This window comes from Papilio xuthus, unplaced genomic scaffold, assembly GCF_000836235.2.
Source record: "Papilio xuthus unplaced genomic scaffold, Pxut_1.1 DF826961.1, whole genome shotgun sequence".
NCBI lineage: Eukaryota > Metazoa > Arthropoda > Insecta > Lepidoptera > Papilionidae > Papilio > Papilio xuthus.
This window is the reverse complement of record NW_013531688.1, coordinates 3190022-3204980: the sequence shown is the minus strand read 5'-3', so window position 1 is coordinate 3204980 and position 14959 is coordinate 3190022. Positions and strand designations below refer to the sequence as shown.

Below are 14959 nucleotides of genomic sequence, written 5' to 3'. Positions count from 1 at the left end.
ACAACAGGTTAAATTTTCCTATTGCTATTGCAAACTTTAGATCAGTTAAATTTGAGCCAAATGGATTAATATATAAATATTGAAAACGTTTTTTTTATTTTGACAAATGAAATGAAAACTTCTTATTCCTGATATTTTGTTTTAGGTTGACGAGCGTGGCGCTGAATTTTACAGTATGCTTTTATTCAAAAGTTTGACAGCAGCTCACAGCGGTATTTACACTTGTGTAGTCACCAACACCGCTGGCAAGGCAAACACTTCCGCAGAATTGGCGATTAAAGGTATATTTGTGTTTATTGATTTTAGCTACACTAGTTCAGTGTGTGTGCATTATGTGCAGTGTACTAATGTTAGATATTTTAATTGTAATTAACGACTAATTAAACTTTAAATAATACCTAATTGTAATAAAATAAATAATATTTGCACTTTGCTTTTAAATTTTCTTTAACAACTAGCTGTCGCTAAGTAGTGGCGTTTGTGGTCTTCCTGACTATGTTCTACTATCTATGCCATATTTCAGCAAGATCCTTCAAACAATAGCAAAACATCCATTCATCCATCTAAACATTCACATTTATGATATAAGTAAGATAGCTCGATTTATTATATTTCGTACAAACGTTACTCATGTTATTTGGTTATTATTAATATAGTTCCTCCGTACTGGCAAATGGAGCCATCTGATGCTGCAGTGTTACTTAATGGATCACTTACTATCAGTTGTGAAGCCAGAGGACATCCCTCTCCTATTATATATTGGACTAAGTTTTCTGGTAAGATAACAAGAATTGCATTACAAATTACACAATTATTATTAATAATTGCCAAATTCTGAAAAGTTTCATATATTATTGATAATAATCAGTATATTAACATACATCTGTAGATTTTGTACTAGTCACAATTATTTTTTTTCCCAGTGATAATATGCTCTATAAGTAGAAATTCAATATAGATTTAACTCTAATATTTTTTTTTGTTAAAATATTAGCAGATTTCCCTTAATTTACTTATATTTCTTGTACCATTCCAACTAAGCTCTATGCTTGGGCTAGGATATGGTTTACGACAATAGTCGAATGGCGGGATTCGAACCCCCGACCTCTAATCGGTAATCCGTACCCTTAACCATTAGGCTATAGGCGTTTTACCATATTATTAAACTATTATAATAATAATTATTAAATCAACTATAAGGGACTGTCTGGATATGTGATTAATTCTGGGTGTGGCAGTATTCAAATAATTTTTATTGATGATGTATTCATTACTTCACTGTAGTCACTTACAAGATTTCTTAATACTGTTGTTTATTTATAAGGTAGTACAGAAACCTCACTCGGTGGAGTATCAGATCCGGTTGTGCTTAATAATGGTTCATTAAGATTAGAATCTGCGAGAGCCGAACATTCGGGAAAATATCGTTGTAGAGCGGATAATGGGGTTGCTCCGCCGCTATCGAAAACCCTCACCATACATGTAAACGGTAAGAACTTTGATATAATTGTTAACTAAACTTGTAGACATATCTTAAAAAAAAGGTTTAAAGTTCACTCCACTAATAAGTACGGAAAGAGAATTCGTAGAAAGTCGTAGGTCTTAATAAACATCTACGACGTAGACCTACGACTACTTTATACGTACTACGGCGTAGATCAAGATGTTGAGTTAATGAGAAGTTATGTTTTTAGAACCAGCACGATTCGAAACTCCGTCAGTAAATGTGACAGCTAAACTCGGAGATACGGTGAGGTTGGCGTGCGTGGCGCGAGGAGACAACCCACTATCTATGACTTGGAGTACTTCAGGACGGGCACTTCCTAACTCTGATTACAGGTAGAAATAGAATACAGGTTTCTATTGTTTTTTTTATTCATACGTTGAATTTTTGTGTGGATTTAAATTTAGCTAAATACAAGTGAGAAATTTGCCAATAAAACTTTTGGACGGCGTAAAGTCAACTATTTTGATATAAAGTTTGTAACAAACAAACTTTGAATATTACACTTTTATTTCATTTTAGGATGAGTATCTCGGAAACACGCAGTGCTGAAGGCTTGAGAAGTGAATTGGTGTTAGAGAGAGCTGACAGACGAGATTCTGGTGTTTATCGATGTCAGGCTTCAAATCCTTATGGCCGGTCTGACCATTTCGTACATCTTGGTGTTCAAGGTACGAACTGATCGATCATAGTAGTACTTAATTGGAAAAAGTTTGCAAAAGTAAAGCTAAATAGCAATAGTAATATTCGTTTACCGGGTAAATATTTAAATTCCATTATTTTTTTAATAAATAAATTTTATTTAATTGGCTTTTTTTACAGAACCTCCAGAACCTCCTGCAAATTTCCGTGTACTAGAAACGACGTCTCGTTCTGTCCGTCTACAATGGCGTAGACCGTACGACGGTAATTCGCCCGTTCTGGGCTATGTCGTGCAGTATAGGAAGCACGATTCTACAAGTGCCGATTCTTGGAGAGACGCCGATACACATAACGTATCTGTTTCTGCTCATTCGGTAGACACTTATACAGAGTAAGTCAGTTCAATCTTGATCTTAAACTTAGTTAATCTATTCACTCTTCTTTTAATGGTAATAACTAGAATTCAATATCAGAAGCTTGGCGTCCTTGTTCAGTTTCGTTTATTTCAATTGGTAGGTTGGAAGGTGCTACTATATCAGGGCTAGAGCCTGCCACAGCTTATCTGGTTCGAGCTAGGACTGTAACAGCTCAGTTCGCATCAAGTCATACGAGGGCGCTACTTGCGTTGACGCTGCACGAGCCGCCTGCGCGTGCGCCGATCAGTCTCCGTGCGTCTGCACCGAGACCAGCTACTGTTGAACTAGCATGGCAGGTACTCTATAGTTTTTAAAAACGTACTAGTATATACAAGATAAGATTTTATATAGATTGTTGTACTAGTTGGATTTAATCTTGTAAATGCAAAATTCATTTCTAAAATATTTTTTTTTTATTTTATAATCTAATACAATATCGTCATGTATATATGACATATAAATTACATTCCTTGTAGTAGGAAATAATTGTGTTTAGGCGCCTCCCACATCAGCATGGAATGGCGAACTCCTCGGCTACACGGTGTGGTGGTGGCCATCAGCAGATGGCTCTCTGTCTAGTGGCGCTAATGTTGGAATGGAATTTGCGACGGTCCGCGGTCAAATCAATAAATATACTATTGAAGGTTTAGAACACTACACGAGGTGAGTAACAAGCTCTTTGGACAACATTTTAAGTATTAAATGTAATGAGATGAAAAAAACATTCGTTCAAAAATCATCCTAATTTAATAATTTGCTTTTAAATGTCAGTAAAAAAGTGTAGGTCTGAAATAAAGTAAAATTTATTTTTCTCAAATCTAACTTAGAAGTTCGAGTAAAATTAAATGACGATCAAAAAGGCTCAATAATGAGAATCGATATTATTTGCCTTAAGTTTGTTTTCAAAACTCGATAACTTCTTAAACGAAATGATTTTTAAGATTATTAAAACCAAAATTTGTGATATTATTCAGTCTTATTTTTTAATAGATACTCCATAAGCGTTAGAGCATTCAACAGTGCGGGCGCCGGACCTGCAACTGCTCCTGTTAACACTTTGACACAAGAGAGTGGTAAGTTTATACAAATACAACCCACACCATAACTCAAGCTCTATATACAACACACATAGTCGATAGTTACTCATTAAATGTTCACGACGCGACTATAATAATCTTTATTCAATACTAAAATAATAACCAATTATATGTTAGACGCATAGAAAGACTAAAATAGAAGAATAAAATATTAATCAGAGTATCTCAGTTATTTCTACGTGTATGAAAGGGATGACAGGACATTTCTCGGAGTCCTCCTGGTCTGAAAAACTCACGAAGATAATTGTTAGCTATGTTTCAACTAGTGTTGACGATAACATATAACAGATTATGTTTAACTTTAGTTACTGAAATTTACTAAAATATATTCTTTTGACCTCAAGTGCCTACGGAGGGTCCGCGTGCAGTACGCTGCCGTGCTGTGTCGCCTCAAAGCTTGAAAGTGGAGTGGTCGCCACCGCCGGCGCACGCGCACCACGGCGCACTGCTCGGGTACAAGTTACTATATCGACCTGAACATAGTGAGTTTATTTCATTTTATTATCAAAATCAAATTAATCAACGACTTTGCTGTTCGCAGTAATGAGGGTTTTAATCACACCAAAGCACACGCGTACGAAAATATTATTGTCTATATCTCAAAGAGAGAAAAAGCCTTAACGATTTGACTAATTTTTTTCACTCATAATTAATCTTAATCCATTCTAATACATTCTGATGTTTTAAGTCAGAAGATTAAGGAAAATAAAAGAAATTATCGTATTTTCGAACGACTGAAAATGCAACGAAAGCTTTGATAAATCTACGAAAACGAAGGTAATTCACTAATAAACAGAATTGTTTTCGAAGAAAGCAATCTCGATGTGTTCGTAGTAAGTTGTTAGTATATTCTAAGCTGAGTGATGGCAGTTGTTTGTCGGCAGCGGCAGATTGGCTGGAATGGGAGGTGCGCGGCGGCGGTGGTCCAAGTGCAGTGGCGGGGGCGGAAGTCAAGCGTGTAGCGGGCGTTGAAACTTTACTGCTCGCGTTGAGACCGCATATGAACTACACGATACAAGCGTTAGCGTATACCGCAGCAGGTGACGGTGTACCCGCTCATCCTATACATTGTACCACACACCAAGATGGTTAGTCTAGCTACAACAATTTATTTAAAGAGATATTATAAAATAAAATTTACTTTTCTCCCTAGAGAAGATAATAAAGAGAAAATTAGTGATTGTGAATAAAACTACCCACTTTTCTTTTAGTACCTGGTCCTCCAGCCGCTGTTAAAGTAGTAGCAACGTCCGTGTCATCTCTAGCAGTTAGTTGGTTACCTCCGAGTCGACCCAACGGACCAATATTATATTACACAGTGTTTTACCGAGAACTTGGCAGGTACTTAAATATTGATCTAATATTTTTATCATAGTTCTTTATGTTTTAACTTTTTATAACGAAATTAACACTTAAAGTGGTTCTGTAGAGAACGACCTCCACAAACTACAACCGTTCAACCAGAAGAAGGAGAATCATCAGTTGGTTTAGGTGGATCAACTGAATTGAGATCATTGTCTGAAGGAGCTACATACGAAGCTTGGGTAGCAGCCCATTCAGTGGCTGGTGAAGGTGAGCCATCTGCTCCTCAGCCAGCTACGACTACATCTAGAGGTAAGTTTGTAGATACATAGGTCTCTTGAGAAACTTATACCTTCCGTAATGCGTTTGAATCATCACGATGATCGTTTTTTTTGTATGGAATATTTTTCGCTACGTGACCTGAAACTGTTGGAACTAAACTACATGAAATAATTGAGAAAGTTTTGCAATTTAAAATTTTCTTCGACCAATTACAAAAAGTTTTACGATAAAAAGGGAAGGTTGATAAGGTTGATTAAATTACAAAATATTCAAATGCTAAAAATTATTGAGAGCACTGAACCATAATTGCAAAGTTGATTACATCATTGCAACTTTGGTTATTATTTTTATGAATAAGTTAATAATCATTTAGTTACTTTAGCAACAGTGAGACTACTGTCGTTCGGTGTATGGGCGAGAGTAAAATGCGGCAATTCATTAAAACTGGCGTGTGCTTGGCGTGGTGAGCCCGCACCACGCGCTCGGTGGCTGCGTGGTGACAGGCCAGTTACACATGATCCTAGGACACATCTCACACCGCACGGACACCTATCAATACACGGTATACATTTTAACATGATCCTATTAGAATTGTATCTGTGAAAATATTTATTTTATCCTCATTTATTAAACTAGAGTATTGTAAATTTTCTCAATAAATAAAAATTGAACTTCATTATTTCTACATTGATTTTAATATAGATAAAAAAGAATCTTACTTTGTACTTTAGAGAGGTGGAATTTAATATAGAGAACTCATATTTTAACAGAAGTAGATGCATCTACAAGTGGTAACTACACGTGCGCGGCTCGCAACGCGTTCGGTTCGGAGGAGGTGACGTATCGTATAGAGTGCGCGTCGCCACCGTCCGCGCCCACACTTGCCTTGGACCACGCCGCGCACAAGGAGGCCAAACTTACTTGGCGCACCACTCATCATCCTGCCGCGCCGCCACATGGTATCTTTTAAGAGATTTTGTTACATTGTTTTTTGTAGTTACTTAAGAAATAACATTTTTCTGCATAAAATTATACAAATACGAAGGATTGATTTCTTTTAACCAATTTGTGATTACCCTACTAATTTTGTGTTGACGATTTGTCTTACTTGAATACACGTATTTTAATTAAGAATTAATCTCAGAAATAATAGGTCTGTGAAGAGATTGTTTTTAATTTTGATTTGAGGACAAATATCTTACTTTTTTTCATGAAGGTTTTACAATATGGTGGATGCGAGTCCGAGATGAGTCGGGAGATGGTATGGAGTCTGTTAGCTTGCGGGGCGGGGTAGAGGAGGAGCGGCGGCTGGAAGCGGGCGGTGAGGCTGCTGGCGCGGTATTACGCGCCCTGGCCTGCGGGGCCACATACTCTGTGCGAGCGGTCGCTCACTCCAGGGCCGGTCCTTCGCCTTCCTCCTCACCACTACTAGTCCGGACGAAACCTCCAGGTAAATATCTAATATAAAATATTCTAACAATCAAGAAACAAATGACGAACATATATATGTATATAATAAGTAAATACTTATTGAGGCACAAGAGTCAACAAATAGCGATTGTGCAGAGAGAAGGGTCAAAAGAATAATTTTCAATATTCCCTGTACATTTCAATATTTGTCGGTTTAATAATTTGAAAATATTGTAGTACTAGTCTGGGAAGGTGGAGGAGAAGTGAAAGAGGAGAGTGAGCAAGGCGCGGAGGCAGCTGTGTGGAGCAACAGCAGTTCTCTGGCGCTGGACGCTAGACGGGCGGTCCGGTGCGGCGCGCGCCTCGTTCGCTTGCAGTGGCGACGTGCAGACGCCACCAACACCGCCATCTGGAGGGACGCGGATTTAACATCTTTACATCACCATCGTGAAGTAAGCACAACGAATAAATTTCAAGTTATACATTCTTCATAAGACAGAAGTCTTCTCTGCGTCGGTGGGATAAGGCCAAGGAGATGATGATGATCCATTCTTATAGGTATATCACCGTTATTTACCGTAGAAGGTGAAAAACAAAAGTTAACTGATATAAACTGAAAGAATATAAGGGATAAGGGAATTACCTATGTTTTACTTGTTCTGTAAATAGCTATGTATTTAAGTACTTGATTATAATTAGGTGGTGATCAATGAACTAGCCACAGGGACATGGTATGCGCTACGTTTGTGGACGGCTACAGAGTCTGCACGGCACCAAGCTATAATATACGCGGCGACTACAACGCACTCTGGTGGTGAGTGGTTATGTTTACTTATTTTTATTATCTAAATCGACTTTATTTTTGGATGCAATGATTTTATGGTTATTTTCCGAATAATTTTTAGCTATTTTTACTGCTATATAGCGGTAAATAATACAACTATTACAATTATTTCAAAAATATCTTGGTTTCTTGAATGTATTAAATTTAATTACCAAAACAGTTCGGAAATAAAATTTTGAATTTTGTTCAAAGATCGTAGAATTTTGTTTCAATTTTGAAACGTAATAATTCTTTCTACTGTCAGAGTGAATAACTTTTCTGAAACAAAGAAATCTTTTCTAGATATTATATCGTTTGTTCTTCGCAAAAGCTCGAGTGAAGGAAAAACGTCTTGTTTTATTTTTTGTGTATGAATTTATTTGTTCAAACAATAGAACGGAAATTGGAATGAAGTCCCAAGAATTTTATTGTACTCTACATTGAAATATGTACTTCGTGTTAAAATTTATAAACACATTGATAAAATTTAAATTCACCGTTTTACTTTGTCTCTTAGGAAAGTCTTTACATACATTTTTGTATCATAGTTTATGACTCGACGTCGTCAGTTTATATATGCCCACACTGAGATTTTAGGACCCTACCCAAGTTAGGGGTGACAAGGCCATAGTCAACCATGCTGGCCCAGTGCGGGTTGATTAACCGCACATTTTTGAATTTGTGATATGTGCAGGATGCATCACGATGTTTTCCTTCATTGTAACAATATAGTAAATGTAGATATAAAATTCTAAAATAGAAAAACACATTGTTACATAGCGCGGACCGAACCTGGACATGTAGTTTTCGGACCGGCCACCCACCACCAACGCTCTTACTCGACTCAAATATTAGTAAATGTAAAATGACTTTCTCTATTCGATTCCATTACACTGTTTAGGGATCTAATAATGAAGCTTTTATATCATCTAATAGGCACTAATGGGGTCGTCTTAAGATAATTGACATCTTATGCAATAAAGACGACAGCTTTTAACCAATTACTTAACATCATGCTATCTTTAACATTGTTAAAAGTTCTTCATTGAACCATGATTAGCTATTTTTCTGCCTTGTTTAGTGTTAAAAGTACGAAAGCTAACTGTAGTCATAAATGTCATTGCGGTTGGATGGCCTAGGAGATAAACGAGTGGGCAGGGATGTATTCGCTCCTGAAAAATTGTGTATGAAGCAGCCTGGCTCTCGTTTAAAATTGCGAGCCGCCGTAAAGTTGGATTAGCACTATGCCTACGAGTAGCTATTTATAATTCTAATAGAGTTCTATTATATAATAATACTCTGTGTTTAGAGAGGTTACGTCGTCCTGTGGCGTTTCAATCTGAAGGTGGGTCGGTGCCAGCGGCGGGCGGCGCGGCGGACACGGAGCGGGTTCTGGGCGCTGTGTCGTTAGCCTTTGCCGCACTCGCAGCGCTTGCGGTCGCCGCTTTGCTGCTAGTATTGTTAGCTAAACGAAAGTGAGCATATTCCCGCAGTATCTCTTAAATCAAACCAGCAGCGCATCTGAAATTCCTCTAGTTTTGTAAATGTTCATGCTCGGTTTCCATCTTATTTTATAAAAACACTTGTTACATTTTAAGCGGCAATGGGATATAATTTAAATCAACTTTCACAACACTTAAGTAAATTAACGTAATGGATTGTTAAGCGCTTGATGGATGTTCCAGATTAAGGAGCAGTGACTTATCCACAAAATTTTTTAATGTTGAAGTAAAGAAACCGAAGTTTTTACTAAAAAATAACTAACCTAATCAGGCAGAAATAACAGAATTACAATTTTTTATACATAAGTCAGATGCTATGATGACTATAGCGTGATATTGTTTATTAAGTACTCTGTGGCCGTGCGGCGGGCCCGTAGACGAGGAGGTGCGGCGCTGCAGTCACTCTGTGGCCAGCACCGACAAGTCTGTCTGCCCAGAGCAGCAGAATATCAGGAACTGCCAGCACGACTACAAACACGATAAACTATCACCGGCCTCAGGTATGATTATTGAACCTTTCAAATGTTTTACTCAAATTAATTATTTGAATATGAACGTAAGTTTATATTTTCAGGCTTTGATTTACCTGTCACCTTGTTCAAATATATAATTTGTTATCAGATGTGTATGAGATAAGTCCGTACGCGACGTTCGCGGTAGGGGGAGAGGCAACTGCTGCGACTTTGGACCATACGCTGCAGTTCCGTACGTTCGGTCACCGCGACAATGACGCGCCGCCGCACCGTCCATGCAGGAAACACCCACAGCGACACCGAGATAGGGAAGGTAAATCAATCCTTTAACACGTTCAATGCCGCTGCGATCTTCCTATTTGTACCCGGGACATGGAACAATCTAAATTAAATGAACATTACACAACAGTCAAACTTAAACAGGACAAAATATGCCATTTCTTTGTCTTCATCCTTCTTTTGATTCCACTTTTTCTTTGCGTTTAAAATTAAAAAGTGGAAACAATAAATAATATTGGTTTAAAATACTTAGAATAGTTTATAATTTTTTTCTCTTTGTAATGTTAGAGTAGTAAACTATGTCAGTTATAAATACAAAGTGAGTAAAATTTTCCAAACAGATAGTAACTAACTGCGGATTCCTCGTGAAATTTGCATATTTTCATTTAGTTGATGCATTAATCTTGAATATGATAATATGAAAAGTTTCAGCATTTAAAGAAATCAGCGCGAAAAGAGCGACTCATAAAGAACTTTATAATTATTTTATCACAACAATTTTCCTAAATATGGCCGACAAAATAATTTGTAATTTAGACAATGACTTAAAAATGACAAAACGATAAATTACCAAATATTTTTGTAATATTATATTTTTAAACCGAGGATAAGTTAAATTTTAATTTATAAAATTTACAAGTTTTGGATACGACTGATGACCAAGGTATTATCACCTTCCTACTTTGAAATGTTTGTATTTATAAATTTATGTCGAACTGTCATCACCCAGAGTTATATAACAGTAATTTATATAGTCATTTCTACAGTATTCTGAGTGTGGCAGTTACGTAAATGGTATTTGCAGTAGAGAAGCATCATTCGGATTGTGAGCTGCAGCAGCTGAGCCGCTACGAGAAGGTGCGCCCGAGGCATTGCGCTGGCACATCCTACTGCGTGCCTCTACCTCATCACGGTATCTACAGACCTATTAATATTGATATATATGAACAATATAAAGTGATTAATCCGTCAATCCTTGCTTAATATAAATGCAAAGTCTGTCATGTCGCGCTTTCACGCCAAAACTACAAAACCAATTCAAATGAAATTTGGTACACGGATAGTTTAGAGACTGAGAAATGATTTAGGCTACTTTTTAATTTGTAAAAATAGGGTGTCAGCGGTTGATTATTGTTTTTTATCTAACGGCATTTTACAGCCATGGTTCGTATACCATAGGGAATTTAATGTTTGAATTCTTCATCATTTTGAATCTTTATACAGGATTATTTTGCATGCATCCTCATTTAAATAAAATAAATTGTAAAAGCAATTTCATTTATATTCAAAGAAATGTACGTTACCTGCCAGTTAATGGGTTTAATTTAAAAGACTTAAGCCTCGAATAGAATTAACATTTAAGAATGAATGACTCACTTAAAATTAATGGTCATCTTAAATGAAATGCGGCGTTCCTGCGAATTCAAATATCATAACTTACCGTAATTTTTCTTTCGCAATTAAAAAATATTAGCAGTATGCTCTACTTTAAATAGTTTGCTTATTATTAATTAAAACCGCTAAACATAACTAATATAAATCTTAAGACTTAATACTACTACATATTTAAATTTGTATCATCTCTAAGTGTGACATATGCCTGTTGACAGATGAACTAAAAATAAAAAAAAACATAAGTCGTCGTCGTGCGTCAATGTTGCTGTCTCAATATTTCTCTATCGTATGCTGTCTTAAACTATTTTGCCACATCTAGTCGGCATTGTTACATTTACAGTCAGCGTCATATAGATCGTAACAGACAAGATATGCAAATATATAGGTACACCGAAAGTAATCAATTATATCGGTACAACAAAAGTCCTCAAATTAATAGATACACTCACCCTGCTCAAAAACATCGGTACATACACAGCGTCAAATATATGAGTACATGCAAGGTGCCCATAAATATCGTAGCAGCCACAGCGTCATAAGTAACGAAGCAGTCAAGATGCGCAAAAAGATCGTAACATTTGACAAAATTGAACTCTATCTCTATACACTTGTAGTACAATTTTGAATAAACTACTTCTGTTACATTCATTTGACAATTTGTATTAACATTATAGGTTGTCCGGAAAGTTCGTTCTGATTTTCGATAGGAAGCTTACGATAGACTGTAGCTGAAGTGGATTCATTTTCGGATTTCCACCATTATCAAAGGTTACAAAAATTTCTATATTGTGAATAATTTCATTTCATTGGTTGAGATAAAAACTAATTTTTAAAATTTTAGCCAAAAATAAAAGATGTTTTAGGTATAGAGTCGTACCAATATAATTTAAAAACATTTCCAAAAATTTAAGAGAACAGGGTTTCAATTTTCCTTATAAAGCGGCACGAACTTACTGGGCAACCCAATATTTTTCTTCTCCTGTCATAACGCTTAAATATAAAAGTTGTCACGCCGAATATGACAGATACGTTTTTTAACTAATATCAAATTTTGCCTTGTCACAGTATATACTCGTTTGGCTCAGTATTCTAGTATCTATATGATCTATATGACGCTGACTGTACATCTTGAATAATGTCACAATAAAGTGCAAATAATAATTAAATGTTTAATATTATAGCAAACACAGGAGGCAGTGCGGGCGGCGGGGGCAGCGGTGGAGGATTCTCGGAGGTGTACGCGGGAGACTCGAGCGTGGAGTCCGGACCTGGCTCGCTGTCTCCGCGCACTCATCATGAGCACAGCTAGCGCCAGAACAACGATACCATATCTAGTAGATAGTCTAGAAACTATACGTAAGAGTCTAAAATAGTAGTAGTAGAGAAAATCAACTGAACCCAAACAAAGATTTTTTATTTGAAATTTCAAGTCTTTAGATTTCGAAAAAAAAAGAAATCTTAGTTTCACTGAAATCTAAGATTCCACAATGCTTATATAAAAAACTCAAAGATTTGTATGTTTATTTAGATAAGAGTGAATCTTTAAAACAGATTTTTTATATACGTTTTCAAATGCAATTGTAGTTATGTACTATCTTTGAAATTGTAATATTTGAATTTTGTATATTGCTCAAAGTTTATGTTGAGATTTTACAATTTTTAGTACGCATTTATACTTAAATTTAATATACTGCCAAAAAAGTTAGTTATAATAATTTATAATTGCTCAATATTATTTTGTATTCATTTAGTTTGCTAAAATATTTTTTAAAAAACTATTTATAAAAGTTGCCAGCAAATATAACCTTGAGGTATCGATGTGCCAAAAATTATGTCAATTTAAACTATAACAAAATCACTAAATTATCCAAAAGAATGGTGTAGCATTCGTTGCGTTATATTTGGCTCGTTCACGTACCGACACGTGTTACCGGTCCAAAGGTCGACTGATGCTCACTCTCTCCGGCATGTAGTTATGACGTGTACGCTCGAGACAAACACTACGTTTATGTTTACACTACACTTGGGTACTTGTATTCATTATAATCTGTCTACTTAAACTATGATAAACCTAAGATTTGACTATGTTTAACTGCCATTTTGCAATAGTAAAGTAGTATCTTTTTTTGTACACACCGTAAAAGTAAATTAAAACATTGACGTATAACTTATTCATTAAATACTCTATTTGTAGTCGATTCAATGGAAATAAGAAAATTATATTATATCTATACATTCAACTGGCTGATAATTTAAATGTCTGTGGATTTATGTTGAAAAGTATCAGTGTTAAAACGACCCAAACATGGGTTTCTGAGCCTAAAATCTATGTAGAAAAGATGTCATCATCATCCCTGTCTTTTCAACTTCGACAAAACAGAGATAATATGTTTTAAATGGTGATGTTGGTCTCAGAAACATACTGTTACGAGATAAAATTGTTTAGATAGCTTTTAATTATTCATTTCTATTGAATTCGACTATTCCTACCTTTTAAACTTTGTCGTATTACATGTCAATAGTTGTTTAGCAAAGTATCCAATATGTAAGTAGAAATCAAAATTATCCTCGTGTTTGAGTCGTTAGTTGATTAAATTGTAAATAAGTATCTAGTCAGACTGACATCATCTACTTATATGTATATTATAAGAGCTTATGTAAATAAGTCTGTAGATACCAACATTGGTGTAGTCAATTTTTATTGAATGTTTCAAGACAATATAATTGTAATGTTGTAAATAATTGTTCTATGTGATGAATTTGTTTATTAAAATATAATAATTATCCGATATCGTTGTTTTATTTAGAACATAATCCATTATTAATAAAGATAAAAGAATTCTTGCACAAGCAACATGACCAACATCTACCGAAATACGGGAGTTTCCAATTGGACCTATTGAATCGGCACAATCGGAAAAAAAATGTCATTGAGCCGATTGAGCGATAGGCCCACAATAGCAGTAAAATATTGCTATCCTTCTCATCCTTCTATAAATAAAAGAGACACCATGTATTCGTTTAGGTGTTTTAACAAAGTACATGTGACAATTACCATTAATTTGGTGAAAAGTAACTTAAAACCATCTGAAAAAATTAATCCCAACCACATGAGACACATTTTTTCTTATAGATTCAGACTTTAACCAGCACTATCATTAATGTTTGTACAAATCGTTACTTATCTTACTTATATTATAAATGCAAAAGTAACTCTGTCTGTCTGTCTTTGAAAAGGGGGTTTGAAATCGAAGTATCGTCATTTTTACAGATACAAGTTTGAAACTTATTTTTTTATCTCTTTTTCTCTTCTCTTCTATTACGCCTTGTCTCTTTTTTTCTATGACGCGCGAGCACAGCTATTAAATAATATTGAAATGTGTGTACGTAGCTAGTTCTAATTAAACGTGACGAATTAATTTCGTTATTTCACATTACATGATCTACTTTAGCATCGCCCTTCACGTAATAATTAATTAATTAACATTTAACGACAATTTTAATCTAATTAATAAAACATATCACCTATAGCTACTTAATGGATTAATTATACTTAGTTAATAAATAGTTATGTGAATTAATAACTAGATACGTGCTAACTTAATTAAATGAATTCATCCGTAACAAGAATTGTTACGTTTTATATTGCTTTTATTAAATGATAAAATTTATTTTCTATTACCCTGTAACCTTGAATTTTCATTTCTTTACCTTTCTTGTAATATATTTTTAGTTAAAGTAAAAGTCTTTTTGTTCACTATGTTTCAATTTAATGGCATTTAAATAATCGAATTATATAAAAACTACGATTATAATTGCTGTCGCCCACCACTC

The 14959-nt window shown here is 35.2% G+C and overlaps 1 protein-coding gene across 1 annotated transcript; it reads left to right on the top strand.

Moving 5' to 3' along the window:
* The first annotated feature begins 154 nt into the window (after positions 1-154).
* LOC106120019 (Down syndrome cell adhesion molecule-like protein 1) lies at positions 155-12523 on the top strand. The gene is made up of 23 exons (XM_013315176.1): positions 155-281; positions 657-776; positions 1325-1489; positions 1695-1839; positions 2027-2175; positions 2327-2537; positions 2663-2858; positions 3059-3225; positions 3553-3635; positions 4004-4141; positions 4544-4747; positions 4871-5000; positions 5089-5273; positions 5626-5805; positions 6014-6202; positions 6460-6693; positions 6891-7105; positions 7353-7467; positions 8786-8951; positions 9327-9478; positions 9600-9764; positions 10536-10643; positions 12307-12523. Exons 1-23 carry the CDS (start codon positions 176-178, stop codon positions 12432-12434), a joined length of 3651 nt encoding a protein of 1216 aa, XP_013170630.1. The 5' UTR covers positions 155-175; the 3' UTR covers positions 12435-12523.
* The last annotated feature ends 2436 nt before the right edge of the window (positions 12524-14959 follow it).

Coding starts and splice junctions, on each gene's coding strand:
- LOC106120019 (XM_013315176.1), top strand. CDS start 176: ATGCTTTTATTCAAAAGTTTGACAGCAGCTCACAGCGGTATTTACACT. Junction 4,748..4,870: donor TTGTACCACACACCAAGATG/GTTAGTCTAGCT, acceptor CTTTTCTTTTAG/TACCTGGTCCTCCAGCCGCT. Junction 5,001..5,088: donor TTTTACCGAGAACTTGGCAG/GTACTTAAATAT, acceptor GTGGTTCTGTAG/AGAACGACCTCCACAAACTA.